Genomic DNA, 14888 nt, shown 5'->3' with positions numbered 1-14888 from the left:
ATTCAGCCTGTCTGATGGACATACCTCAAAGGAGGTACAGATGTAAAAAAGGGAAGAGAAGGCTCATGTATTTTGGGCACTCTGGACCACACAATACAGTTGGGGGCTATAGGGCTGCATTACACAGGGCCTGAGAGGAAGCATCACCTAGATACAGCAAGAGTGTAAAATTATGCACGCAGGGACCCCACACTTCTGTCCCAGGAATTACGAGAACAAAAGCAGTAACAGCAAGCTATGTTCAACCTAGTGGATGCCAGAAATTTTGCATGCCAGGAGATTCCTCAGCCCAAGCCTGCAGGGCGTACTGCTCCTTTGAGGGTGTGTAACACAAGAAAGAAAAACAAGGCAGATGTAGTGCACCCAAAAGAAGCAATTCACTTTTTTTAGCCTCAGGGAAATAAAGGTGACCAGGCCTGACACCCTGCAGACAGACTTCACCATGTAAAGAAGTCTAGCTAGCCAGAAGAGACCTGAAAATTTCCTGCTTGAATTGTACCCATACCTTCTGTGAATACAAAATTGCCAAACACTGAGTTTCTAGCCTCGGGGAATAAAGTTACTTCAATTGGTGGCACTCCTTTTTGGATGTAAAGTAATGAGATTCAAGTTATTGCCTTTTCTGGAGAGGATCTCATGCCACATGGTTGCTGGATGTTCTGGGAATAACTGCCTAGTTCTCACTGTAAGAGTCACCTTTGAAAAAAGAAGAGACCATATAAAGATGGTTACATTTTGAAAAATGTATTTTACTGAAAAGCTGGTATACAGATTTAGTTGAAGAACGTTCCTCAAGAGAGAGTAAAATTTTTCACTCATGTAATGCTTTCAGTAGCCAAGATCCTCATTTCACAATTTAGAACTTCTGCATACCGAGCTGACAAGATTAAGATCAGTGTAGGAGTTCACCCTGCACAGACGGTGAACATAATGTACAGTCATCACATCGAGATAACAGTTCAGAGATGGAAAAATCCTTCCAGGTTGTTCATGACAGATCTATGGCAATGGTCACCCACGACAATGTATTTTTAGTATTCTGTACAGCCCACTTTTACTCATGCTCCTCCCAGAGACCCTTTAATTCATACATACTGTTGAAGCTCACATGACTCTCTTCAGAGAGATGCAGCATAGTATCACTTTTGGATCTGCACTTTCCCACACAGGCAATATACTGTTGTGGAGCTTTGGAACCAAGGACTCTGCAGTTTAACAGCATTAAGATAACCCACAAACTTTTCAAGTATATACTTTATTTCATTCATATTTCACAGTCTTTTTCTGTAAAGTTTTAGCAAAAAGGTCATGATCTATAACTGAGTTCTTAGGCTACTGTATTCAGAGCTGGCAACGGACTTCAAAAATACAGAAAAATGTTTACATTCCAACTAGAGCAGAAGAATTTCAAAAATACATAGTAAAAGTAATCAAAAATACCAACATTTATTAAAACTTAATAGAAAACCAGCAGTCTGTCTGACCCATCAAGCTACCCTGCCTGCTAGTTGTCAGCAGCAACTGAAGCCCCAGTAGGCCATCTGATGGACTTTTTAGACTGCGATAGCTGTCTTCGGCTAACTTGTCAATGCAGAGTCTCGCTGCTTCAAATGTCAACAAATTTGTAAGTTCATTGCTTACAGGTTTCCAATCAGAGAGGCTAATGTTTCTGCTCAAATCTACTGGACCACTTTCAGATCCTGCTCAGAATCAAGACCTATTCTGGTCATGATGTAGTCAACTAATTTTTTCAACACAGTTCCAAGCTAACCTATTTTATTAAATTCCAACCAAGAAAGGAAAGCCCTTATTGTTTAAAAGTTCATCAGGGCTTCTAAGAATAAAGGCAGCTAAGAGAAACCAAACAGAATGATACTTGATGACATATCTATCACTAGGGGCCTTCAACATCCTTCTTTTATAGATGTTGCACCAAGATTTGCAGTTATCTAGGGATATTTCCTAAGGGGCCCCAGATGTACACATAATAGTATGAGCAGATTTTTCTAGTTCAGCATTTAAGTCTGGACTGATGCCCAGCAGGCAATTTCTAACCAGCTGCTGGACTTTATTCACAGATTTATTGAATGTATATTTATACAAATTACACCACCTGAAAGGCCCATCAACTATAAGCACACTCACTTCAGCCCACCTGAGTGCTGTCAGGGAAAAAAATACATGTGATACTGTATCTACTATGAGAAGTTTCTATCAGCAAGAGTCTCAAGTCAGAGGGTATTACCCTGCAGGGTCAATTTTTCCTTCCTTTTTCTCTATCAGACCAGTAGAAGTAGGTTGGAGAAGAGGTCACTGGTAGACTCACTTTTTCTTGTCTCAGCTAGGATTGGAGGACGACTTTTCTTCTGAATTCCTTCATCTTGTTTTCTAGGACAAACGCTTCCTAAAAATATATATATATTCTGAACCTCAAATTCTCCTCTCTATTTGATGGGTAGAATAGAGAATTTTAGGAAAAGTAGGAAAGATATCCTATGCATTTTCTCGCACTTCACCTCTAGGCCTATTAAAGGTATCAGCTTAATGGAACTGCCTCATACTGCCTCTTCTCCTTCCTGGAAGGAGCTCAGAAGAAACAAGCTTATCTTTTGGGACTCTTGCACAAACGGCCCAAGGTACTACCACATCTATCATGCTGAATGTCATTCAGTGCAGATATCACAACTGATTCCAAAAGAGCTAAATCAGACATGTTCTACATTATTACATAGTACTATGCTGGCCTCCTGCCTTGTGATGTTGCTGGCCAGCTTTCAATATTGCTGTGCTGCGAGTTATGAGACATCCTAGTATGCACAATTACAGCAGGTTATTTTAAAAAAATACATGACAGAACATAGTCTATGAACACTTTTCTTTTAATCAGTTCCCATGTGCTGCACTAGTCTTCAGCAGGTGGGCAGGATACCATGAAAGGCATGGCTATTAATTTGCTACAGCGCCACTAGGGCAAATCCTGCCACAGAATTTCACTCTAGGCCTCTGGCTAGTACAAATGACTCACATTTCTCCTCTTTGTGAGGCATGTACTGCATTTCTTTTCATCAGTCTAAAAAGGGGGAAACCCTTTGCAAGAGGGAAGCCCCTTACAATTTCTCTAATGCACGTATTTGAGGAAGACTACAAAAGCATTCTCCAGTCTTCTGCAATACTGATTCCCCGAGGCATCAGAAAATGAAGCGGTCTAGTCACAAATTAGCCAGCCATCCACTCTACTTTCAAGTTTCTTTAAGAATCTGAAACAGACGACAGAACTGATCAAAGTGTCAAAAATCCCAGTCATCTAGACTGCGCAATTTTTTTAAAAAACAGTCATGCGGAAAGGAACATACCATAAATAATCCAGATTCCTTACCGTTCTTAGACAAAGCCACTCAGATTTCTACACAGACCACCTCTGAAAAAAATCCCTCAGATTGGAGGGAGCGACATAGATAAACTGAAATGAAATCAGTATCTGTAGAACAGCTTTTGTAACATGACTACTGTGGACCTCTACTAGTAAGGCCTAATGTCTTATGCACACAGTGTTGTTAGCTATATCTCAAAGCAAGCAGGCTAGGAATCATATAAATCTATGTGGAGGAAAAATGTGTTGGTTGGGTTTTTTGGGGGGTTTTGTTTGGGTTTTGTTTTTTTTTAAGTTCAAACTCAGATAGATAAAATTTTTAGGGAGATTATCCCAGCTGACATCTCTCTCTCCCTCCAGCCCCCTTCTCCAGGTACATTAATCTGGTTTCTCTAAATGAAAAAAGAGGGAAGGGGGGTGGAAGGAGGACTTGTTTCGCCACAGGCCATTATGCTCCTTTTCCTTTCACCTCTTTTTTTTTTTTTTAATACTTAGCAATCTGATTTCACAGAAAAAAAAAAGTGTAGGCTTGTAAACTAAAGATATATATATCAAATAATATGCAAATAGTCTTGCCAAATTAATCCTGGTGAATTAATACCTTCCTTGTACTGTTTTAAAAAAAGTCACTGCAGTCTTTAACAACAACATTTAATCAGTTAGCTACCAAGAAGATCCAAAGCCACTTGGCCTTGTACACTTGTTAGCCATTAATAAATATGGCTTTGGAACAAACACTTCCAGTGCATGCCTTCTGATTTTCATTCACTCAACTGTACAGATCAAAGGCAAACATATTCTCATCAAAACACGTCATTTCACTTGGGTCTTAAGACACTCAGAACTTTGACCAAAGACTGCAGTGAATACAGAATGCTGCTTCAGCACAAACAGATCTCCACTACTTTAAATGTGTTAAAACCCCAAAGCAAGACTCTCTGGTACAACAAAGGACAGTGACAGCCTAAAGATACCACCCCAACGTTAGTTTCCTCTACCCACACCAACTCCCTTCATCTACTTGCAGTTGTTAATGGCCCAGTATTGGGACCTGTTCTGCTGTTCCATTCTCAGAACTGACTATCTGAAGATGGGAATAGGAAGATGCTTGCTTGCAGAATACTGCAAATGACTCTCTTTTCACCACAAGAATAGTAACGTGCCAGCAGAGCACATCCAAGCTTCTTGAGTCCAAGGAAGTACACAGAGTTAGCATAAAGTTCAAGATCACACCAAAGTGGTAAGTACCCATTCTTTCAAGACCCCACCATGCTACTCCAGTCCCACAACCGGCTCTGAAGACAAGTTGTTAATGGCATGCCACTTCGCAAGTCTTGGACTTGGAAAATGCTCAAGTAAAAGCTTGTGATGGGAAATAGGAGGCACAGAAATAACTTGACTAACAGCTATGTACCTTTTTACTACATGTTGGGATAAGTGGAGTCTTCAAGGTTGCTATCAGCTTTGTCAGATCCTATTAGAGATGCTTCTAGCTCTGCCCATGACTGTGGAGCATTGTTCTTTATTGCCTCTATGAAAAGCTGTGTTTGGTGCTTCAGCCGGTCCAGCTCAGCCTGAGTCACTTGGTTCTGATGAATAAGCTCCTTGGTTTTTAAAGTGATCTCCAGCAATCCTGACCTGCGTAGCACGACAAGTGTATTCTGAAAGCGTCTGCACTTGCTTTGCTGCTGCAAGAGCAGCTCAGGGGTAGTGCAAATCTCTTCTGGTATCAATGGGGGGCTCCACACTGCAGACTGCGTTGTAGTCTGTGCTGCACTCTCTGTCTCATGAGGGGTGCACTTTGTTGCCTGCAGAGTTCCAAAAGGCAAAAGGGGAGTCAAACCTGGCACTTTCTGAGTGTCACTGGAAACACAATGGAAACCAGGAAGAGCTGGCAGTTTTCCACTTGTCACCAGAGTTGAACTTTGCTGGTTAGAATCCTGAGGGGTCTTAAAGTTAACTGGTAGGTGGGCAAAAGGACTAGTAGGCAAACCTGTGCTCCTTGATACAGGAGAAGTCTCCATTTTGGGTGCTTCCGTACAGAGTCGTTTATGGCAACTGGTTTCTTGACGTTCTTCTAGATCAAAGGAGTGATCTCTTTTGCAGGGTTGTGGTGCTATTTTGGGATAAGAATTCAGGATGGGCAGGTAATTAGTGGAGTCATTTCTCTTTTTCCCAGCAGGGTGAGGGTTAATGGGAGGTGGGATTGATGGACGAAGAAACACTAGCTGTGGCTGAGCTGGAATCACTTCAAAGGATGGCTGCACAGTCCAAGACTGGAGCTGCGATGAACTACCCTGAGAAGCACAAACAGGTAAAAAAAGAAGTCACAACAACATTGTAGAAGAGGATCAAAAAACCTTAAATGAAACAGGTGGACTGTGCCATTTCTCCATATTTGATATACACTGTTCAATTAATATGTTCTGAATAGTTTTCCAAACTCATCCTTCTCTTTTTCTGACAACAGAGCATAGCACTAGAATCAAAGCTGTAACCATAATCCTTGTGCTATGGAACAGCAGATACATTTAAAACCAGTTCAATCTGAATTTATACATGCTCTCCTAAATGACAGTTACAGTGCGTATATTGTACCACGCTCGCGTAAAAGTTCAACCCAGGCTTGGGGTTGAACAAGCATACAAAAAGGTTGAAAAATAATTAAGCATTATCATTATGAAATATTTTAAAAGAGCCAAAGAACGACTGCATAGACATTTAGGAAAAATTCAGACTCCCTCTTTGTTGAATGGCAGCAACTGTAATCTTGTCAATTCTGTTCTTATAGCAAGCTTTTGAAATGGTTATTTAAAATAGACGGCAGCTGTTCAGTAAGTCTTGCAATCTTAAGTACAATACACAGTTTCAATAAATTTAAAACCATGAAGTAGAAAAAAAATGCCAAATATCAACCAATACAAGGAAAAAGCCTGTTTAAGGCCAGAGCAATTTAACTCCACAACTCTGGCGAAAAGGTGCACACCAATAAGCGTTAAAAGCATTATATTTCAAGCAAAATGCCCAAGTTTTTACTCCCTCCCACAAGCCACACCCTGTAATACAGGGGAATACATCAATTTTTACAACACATTAGTATGGATCTTCATGAGATCTTCTGGCCAAAAAGCATGTCTGCTTTTTTAGCTAACACAAATATATTTAATTATTTTTGGTACTATACTCAGTCATCTGAAGTCCATCTCCTTTCCTCCAGCCTCGTAAGATTTTAACTGGCAAATCCTAACATCCTTTGCTTAAATTCATTACCCCAGCAGAGGACTTGAACTTGTCAAAGCAGGTATTACTGATTAGGACACCAAGACTTGGAAATGAGATTCAATTACCTACTCTGACACAGAATTTCTTTGGTTCAGTGAACAAGATGTTTATGGAATAGGGGTACAGAACAACCACCTGTAAAAAATAAATATTACTACCTTACCACAGAGGAAAGAACAAACACATTCAAAAGAAAAGTATCTGGAAATGTTAGAGTGAGGAAGTGTATGAATACCATGGCTATATACACACAGGATATAACATGCAGCCTTAAGAAGCAAGGTCTTGGGGTCAGAAGTTGTCATTTACTGCACAGTTGTACAGTATCTAGCACTGCAGAGCCCAAAATCATTGAGGCCAAAAGAGCTGTGGTAACTGTTTATCTTTTTCTTGTTTTTCCCCTATCTCTGTTACCTACTTTCTTTTCCTTTCCACTCATGTTGTGTTCTGCTCTTGTTCTCCTACACAAAATCTCATTTTCAGTAGAGGGCAAGTTTATTTTACTAATTCTGCAAAGTGTTGTTGGTTTGGGGTTTTTTGTTTTGTTTTTAAATGAAAGCTAACACCCTGCATGGATCAATGTCACTTGTCTAAAAAGCCTTCCTACTTATTAGGGACTTCTACAAGACTTACAAGCAGCACTGCGTTTCAGAGAATTAACCCCTGCTTCATTTTTTCAATACCATTATTGCTAGCTGTTTACACTTTGAAATTGGGACAGCAGGTAACCATCACCGCACAGGATCACAATGGTTCTAAGACAGAAGGATGATGCTGATTGAAATGGAAACTAGAACAAATGAACAGCAGTAACTGGATGCTGCTTTTTTTTTGGGGGGGGGGGGGGGGGGGGCCAGAGAGCCCAACCAAGCACTGTGCTGAACAGACCATTTTAAAAAGATGAACAGCATGACTATCTGAGATAACCAGGCACAATGGAAAGAGGCAGAAAGATCCTTCATTATTATTATGACCTAGACTTGTTGCTTTTGTTTATTGCAGTAACCATTTTTGTCCTTAACCATACATAATTAGACTTAGATGTTATGATGCACTGCTCAAGACAACTGAGTCCAGTAATTATCTACCTTCAATGCTTCCTCTCCAAGTTCCCTTTTTGCTACACTACTAGTTTGGGGTTTTTTAATATATATATGCTTATTATTAGCTATTTCTCCTAACTGTTTGCAACACAACCTGGAGTTTAACACTAGACTACTACTGCAATCAGTGTTTAGTTTTTGAGCTCTGGGCCAAAGGCTATCAACCTTTGGTGAAGCTTGCCTGCTCCCTACTACATGAAAACTTCAGCATTTGTTTAGACAGTATTTTGTCTACACATCTAGGAACGTGACTATAGAAGAAAACTGTTTCTTGTCAAGATAAAGCACAATGCTCAGAGATCAGAACCATCTCCACCTCAAATCCGTAATCTGCTAAATACTAACAGAAACCCACACCTGTGTTAGCATTGACACACAATATTTCAATTTAATAGGTTTTGCTTGTTGTCATAACAGATCCAACAGAAAAAGAATAAGAATCTGTATTCTTTTTTGCCCTTCTCACTGTATTCTCAGAAGTATTCTAATCAAAAATGCTGAAGAACTGCTCTGCTCAGAAAACATAAGCACATAGCAAGAGGTCTAATAATATGGCAATACTTTGAACTTGGAGCTCTCATCTGCTACAAGGTAAAAGAAGTCTCACAGATGTGCTGGAGGACCAACATATAACAAGATATTGGAGGACAAATAGGGAACACAACTGTTGCCATGTGAGTCATCACATGCAATTAAGAGAAACAACTGTTCAGGTAACACAGCTAACCACAGATATGGATTTAATTTTTTAATTTATAATATTCTGGGTTAGTGCTTCCCATTGCATATAAAGCACTTCTTGGACGTAAGAACTAGGAAGCAAACCTATCATCCCACCTTACTGTCTCAATTAAGTGAAAAAGAAAACAGTTTTCAAAAGGAGAATCACTTTTTTGGTTTGATCTTTGGTGCTATTTACATAACAGTCTAAGATCTGTTTTTGGGGGATGCGTTTGAGACAGAGAGGTTTAGTAGATGTAGCAGAGCTACTCCATTTCACATTTTTTCCATCTCAGTGATTCTAGCTGCACCTCAAAAGAACAGGCTGTCACAACAGAACTTTTCAAGTTACCAGTTACTTTCTGGACTGCAACAACTTTGAAAAATCATTTTGAAAGGAAAAGTATTTTTAAAAACCAAAACAATTTAAGGACATGCCATATTTTTCAATATATTATTTCTTCCCTACCTGCTTAACTAACACATTTTTCATTACGACCATAGGAGAAAGCGCAGGAAAGGAGTTGCTTGTGGTCACAGGGCATTGCCAAGGCCTATCCTCTGCATTCCAACACAACGCATTCAGCACGTCCTCTGAGTCAGTCTGCTCCATAGCACTCAGGCACTCCGAACTTCCATCTGCCAGATGTAGAATTGAGCTGTTAATTGTTTCACATGCAGCATACCTGCTACCTCATTTCAGTTCTACTATTCTGCTTCCTTTCAATGAAGCCACAAAGAACAATTAAGTTTAGATATGGAATACCAATAAAATTAGACCTGCTGTGACAGCTGTCGAATAGCCTTTATTAACAGGCTTTATATTTCAGGCCAGTTCTCATGCAGATATTGTCTCCCAAAAAAATCTACTACTTTTTGTTCTTTTGTACTTCATCTCCAAGGGACTACACACTATCATGAAGACTGCTCTAAAAGCTCGTACAGGAGAGAACTATGGGCTCCAGCACTGCCACAGCCATAGTCTGTGCTGCAGCCATTTTGTGTCTTAAAATTTTCTATCTACAAACCTAGTAAGACAGGTATCTCTCACAAAAGCATTTATTTTAAAGGCAATTTTTACACAGTTTTGTTGAGTATTAAAATGGCACACTCTGTCTATATTTTACTGATTTTATAGCAATTACTATCTGGTTTATCAGGCTCTACTGACAATACGGTCAAATTTTAAGAGACATTATACAGCATAATCCAACAGTTCACTCAGCACTGCAAAGAACAAAAAGTAACTTTGCCATCCTCACTACTACACTCTGAAGCCTGAGATTCTTCCATTAATTTCTTTATTAGGCACATTTTAAATTCCCATGCCATTCAAATTCACAGGGTGAACTTTATAACTACATAAAGGTCCACTCCAAAAAAGTTTGATGGTAGGATGACTGGAGATGCAACCTGTCTTGCATACAAAGGCCCTCCCAGGTAATGATAAACAAACTGTAAGGGGCTAGAGTTAGATCTGTCAAACATCACCAGTAAAAGCAAAGTCTGAGCAATGTAACACACACAAAAAAACCCATAATGCAGTGGTTTTCTAAACCTGAATATCCAGAGTCCTTGTCAGATTCAGCTGCCGCCATGCTGAAGTGACGGTTCAAGCTCTTCATTTCCGTCACTTTGCCCAATAGTTCCTTGAGGGTCTCAATAGACGACTATCTTGTCTCCATGCTTCCATAGTGCAACAGGCAGTTTTTAACACCTTTTCCATTGAGGCACTGCAAAAATAGTTAAGAAAAAGGGACTTTCTCTGAATCTAAAGAAAGTTCCACTAGTATAAGACAAAGAAGGCCATGTTTGTCATCATGGAAATCTGGTTATCTGCATCTGGTTTGCTGCATCTGTTAAGCAATCTATAGAGTTCTATCAAACTCGCAGCTTCACATTTGCTGTTTATCGCATATTTAGGTTAGCAAAGGCTTCCCAATAAAACCATTGTTTATTCCTTCCAAAACCCTCTAAAGTATGCACATTTAATAATGCATTACAGAGTAGAAAACATAGGCAACAATTCTTTGCATCAAATGACACATTACTTTGTAGAATCTTCTGGACTACAGGTTTCCATCTGCCTTAGGCTGATTTTTTAAGTTTCAGGAAGGATTCCATGATCCAACCTTTCAATCCCCTGCACCAACTACAAGAGAACAGTGTCATCCTAGGCATGGCTGTTGAGTCCTTTAGAGTAAGTTAAAAGATGACAAAAAAATCTAAGGCATAGGAAGGAAAAAAATGAATTTAAGCAGAAATATAGTAGAGATATTTCACTTTGTTAAATTTATTTTTTACTACTGATGTGAATTTCATCAATGAATCAAAGGTATTTTAGAAGTACCGAAGACATGGATGCAGTTGAAGGGGAAGAACGCACCCATCTCATGCAGCTCCTTTCTTCAGTAGCTGAGCAAGTTAGAGTACAGAGCACAGGTCAGCCAATCTTACTAAAATAACTGAAGTAGAATTATTTCATACTGAAAATTACTGAGTAAAGTACACAGTAGATTCTTCTGGAGAGCAGAATGCATAAGTAATTTCTAACTCTGTTATGAATTTTGTCAGACAAGGTAGTAGTTCCTTACTGTACACAAAAAACTTGGAAAGTAAGAACATGATTTCTTGATCTGCTAAAAATAATGCCCAATTCTACAAAGATACAAAGTGTATGGTTGTTATCTGTAATTAAATCAATGCCCCTCTAATTCAAGTGGGATAGCTGTGGATCTCTTTTTACACTGCCAGTGAGCTAATTGCAGACTTTCAGAATAGAAACATCTCAAATTATTCAAAGAGTGAAATGTAGATAGAGAACTAATGTATTAGACATGTTTCTCCATGCAAAAAAAAAAAAAAAAGAGCAAGACAAACTAAAAGCTAAAGGCTATTCATAAACAGCATTTTTTTCAAGAATTAAAAGTTACTCAGGCCATGTTTATCTTACAAAACTTTAGCTATCCCAGACACTGAATCCCAAAACAAGTCAGCTGTGCTGGGCGAAGCCCACAAAACAAACACAGCTGAATCTGCAAAGCTGTGGTTTTGTTAATACAGTCTGTTTCACTCTCAAGAGTAAAGTAAGTCATCAGAGAAAAGAAGTAAAGTAAGTGATCAGACAACATGCCGCGGCCAAAGAAATCCATACTGCTAAAAGCACAATGCATACTATACCTGCAATGCACTCCTAGGGGAGACATGGCCTTAGAAATGCCCTCTTCTTCCCACACCCAGAATGAGAACACTGGAAGGCTGAAACTAAAAGCTATGAAAATGAGAAAAATTTATAGTTACATCATGGCCTCCCATACTACATATTTGTCAAAACCTTCAGCTGCTTCCTGAGGGCAGACAGACTCTATGACAGAGCAAAGTTTCTCCTTCTCTTAAAGATGGTAGCTGAGAGTTTAGCTAACAGAAAAATGACAGAATGAAATGCAGAAATTACATCTAATATTATTTGTAGAAATCATTTTCCTATAAAGCAACTCTTTGAAGTTGTGTCTCATGTTAGAGTGGTATATTTAAGTTACACATACAGGAACTCGGGAGTCTGCATCATAGTCAGGCCAGCAGTCCATTAATAGCAGTATCCAGTGCAAGCTACTTTAAATGACATTGCAGCAGATATTCTGGAATAAAACACCCTGAAATAAAAGTTTCTTCTTAAGGTCCTGACAACTGGGTGTTAGAAATCTGCTCCAAGATCTTGAGCCTTGGCACCTCCGGGATTTAAATTTGCATGTTAGATAACAGCGCTGAGATGGTAGGGTGACTGTCTGCATAACTACAAGAAAGACAGAATAATCGTCAGCAGAAGAGAATTTCTCCAGTAGCTACTTGCATCATTTTTACTTTCCAACTTCAGTCACACCTGCCAATCTGCAAACAGGTATGGAGCAAACATAAATATATAAGAGCAACCTAGATACTATCCCTGGAATGGAAAGTGAGGTTTAAGTCCCAATCCACGCTTTCATACCCTAGCCCTTCCCATTTTTTAAGAAAGTGATACATATTGATGCTAATCTCCAAAAAAGCAGAGCTAGAAACAGGAGACACGCCATCCACTAGCCTTGCATCAAGGGAAGCTTTGGGAAGGGCTGGCACATCTTCTCTTCCCTTATGGAAAAAAAACAAGCCAGTAACAACAACCACAAAACCGTAACCGAAGAAAACCAGAAGCGCCACTCTCTCGAGTCGCGGAGGCGGGACCCTTCCTGCCCACCCGCGGGCCAGGACCCGCCCGGCCCAGCAGGCAGGTGCTCCGCCGCGCACCGGCGGGAAGCGCCGGGTCAGCCCAGGGCCGGCCCTCCCTCCCTCCCTGCCTCCCTCCCTGCCGCCGCACCGGCGGGAGCTGGCCTCACCCGGGCGCCCTACCGGCGCTTAGCCCAGAGCCCAGGCCCGAGCGGCGGGAAGCCCGCAGCAGAGCAGCGCAGGGCCCGCCCGGGCGGGGTGCCCCCGCAGCGGGCCTAGCCTGATGAGAGGCCCCCGCGTAGGCCGGGCCGGGCCGAGGCGAGGCGAGGCGAGGCCCGGCGACGGCCGGGACTCCCCAAAGCCCCACAGCTGCCACCTGTCTTTCGCGGCGGCGGCCGCCGCCGAGCTGGGCCGGGCCGCCCCTCACCTGGGCGCGGGCCGCCACGGCTCCCAGCCCGCCGGGCGCGCATGCGCGACAGCCCACAGTAGCGTGCGGACCTCCCCATGCCCTGGGCCCGCCTTGCCCCCTTTGGCGCACATGCGCACACCGGTGCTGCCGGTGGGCTGGTTGCGGCGGGCTCGTTGCAGCGCGCGTGCGCCGCGCGTGCGGCGACTGCTGTCCGTCCTCGCGCTTGGCGGGGCGGGGGCGGGGTTCCCCCGGCCTGCGCGCCTCACGGGGGACGGAGGGGGGAGGGCAGTGGTCTCTGGGGAGCAGCAGGGGCAGGATCAATATGGGAGTCCGTACCACGGCCCTCGGGGGCGGGCGGGATTGGCATGAGAGGGGAGCAGGCAGCTGGAGATGCACGAGCGGCCATAGGCACACACGGGGTCTGTCAGGGAGAAGGGCCTGCCAGCATCTTGGTTTTATAAGACCTTTCCAGACTCCGTCCCACCACGACTGTCAGAGACGTGGCAGAAGGGGGCATCGTCACTGAAAAATGGTATGGGTACGTCCTTTTGGCCTTGTGCTACGTGGCCAGGCAAGTGTGTGAAGGCTTGAAGCTGTTTATTGCCTGGCCTGGCCGCCTGAGGGAATTGGGGTGATCAGAGCCAGGCGTTCAGGATGCTGCTGGGCTTACCCAAATATTGTGCAAAAAAGTACAGTTCATCTCTACGCAGGAGTTTAGACTTTTCTAGAACCTCTCTTGCTCCAAGAATGAGAGATGACAGCAAAGATATAAACACTGACAGCCAGTTACAAAATGAGGAAAGCAGCACCAAAGAGGTCCAAAAGCTTTAAACCCTCAAAAGAGGGAAAACGTGGCAAAAAGAGGAGCTGTCACAAGCAAAAGAAGAGTAGAGGGGACCCTTATTTTTCTACGTGGTTGGTAAACATGAGATAGTGAAAGAAATGTGTGGATTTGCCGTCCACAAACTGCCTATAAACCAAAGGCAAATTAGGAGGAAGTGAATCCTCTAGGTCAATTAATACAACTGGAATAGCTATTCTTGTTCTGAGGACTGCATGAACACTACCAGCACCTAGAAATCTGTCAGAGTATTTTGCGTTTGGACATGAAAGCCATTTCATTAGAGAAAACTGAATAGGCTGTGTGGAAGAGCTGAGCAAAGACAATGAATTCCCTGAACGGAAACGGATGGAAGAAATACTGTCATTGTTATCGTGGTCTTTTTAAGGAACCTGAAACATGCTGATTAAAAAGATCAACATGATATAATAAATTCCTGAATGGAAAAGAGAAGGACCTTTAATTTCAGTGTAGTCTCATAAATAACCTGTCAAATGCAAAACAAAAATGTCCAGGATTATGTCAAATGACTCTGTCGTTTCCAAAATGTGACACAGAATGGATTCAAGTCCTACAGATCTGAAGTTCTATGAGAGAATGTTAGTGACACATATTCCTAGGATGTGTTTTTGAGTATTGAAATAACCAGGGTTGGCTCTGAGTTACATCTAAACAGTACTGTGAGATGTGTGATCTCTCAACAGTGGATTTGGATCTCTTACTGTTTAGGAGGTTTGGGTTCTGACGAAAAGCATGCTAAGAATGCTGTTGCATCATGATATTTGCTCAGGCATGGTCCTGGTTTCCTTATCCCCAGAAACAACCCTTACTGATATCCACAGAGACCACATTTCTCAGGATACTGAGTCCGTGTAGGTGCTCACTGAAAACAGCTCATCAGAGAGTGAGCAATCTGTATTTGGGACAACCAACCTGCTGTTCGGTTCAGGTGATTCAGGA

At 41.9% G+C, this 14888-nt stretch overlaps 1 protein-coding gene across 24 annotated transcripts; it reads right to left on the bottom strand.

Moving 5' to 3' along the window:
- Positions 1-1236: 1236 nt before the first annotated feature.
- Positions 1237-13198, bottom strand: CIPC (CLOCK interacting pacemaker). 24 transcript variants are annotated; one of them, XM_075103576.1, is made up of 6 exons: positions 13106-13198; positions 10826-11739; positions 10034-10700; positions 8945-9114; positions 6722-6787; positions 1237-5667 (listed from the first exon to the last, which is right to left on the bottom strand). In XM_075103576.1, the coding sequence occupies exons 3-6, from the start codon at positions 10098-10100 to the stop codon at positions 4792-4794; spliced, it is 1179 nt and encodes a 392-aa protein (XP_074959677.1). In that variant the 5' UTR covers positions 10101-10700; positions 10826-11739; positions 13106-13198; the 3' UTR covers positions 1237-4791. The 24 variants fall into 24 exon arrangements, with proteins under 24 accessions (XP_074959677.1, XP_074959683.1, XP_074959675.1 ...); XM_075103582.1 differs by having other exon boundaries at positions 10034-10208; positions 11656-11739; XM_075103574.1 differs by having other exon boundaries at positions 10826-11746; positions 13106-13191.
- Positions 13199-14888: the final 1690 nt, after the last annotated feature.

Source organism: Phalacrocorax aristotelis, chromosome 9, assembly GCF_949628215.1.
Source record: "Phalacrocorax aristotelis chromosome 9, bGulAri2.1, whole genome shotgun sequence".
Lineage (NCBI taxonomy): Eukaryota > Metazoa > Chordata > Aves > Suliformes > Phalacrocoracidae > Phalacrocorax > Phalacrocorax aristotelis.
Note: the sequence above shows the minus strand (reverse complement) of the source record. Positions and strands in the feature narration are given on the sequence as shown.

Coding starts and splice junctions, on each gene's coding strand:
- CIPC (XM_075103576.1), bottom strand. CDS start 10,100: ATGAAGAGCTTGAACCGTCACTTCAGCATGGCGGCAGCTGAATCTGAC. Junction 9,115..10,033: donor CAAGGACTCTGGATATTCAG/GTTTAGAAAACC, acceptor TACATCTGGCAG/ATGGAAGTTCGGAGTGCCTG. Junction 6,788..8,944: donor AAAATGTGTTAGTTAAGCAG/GTAGGGAAGAAA, acceptor TATTTTTTACAG/GTGGTTGTTCTGTACCCCTA.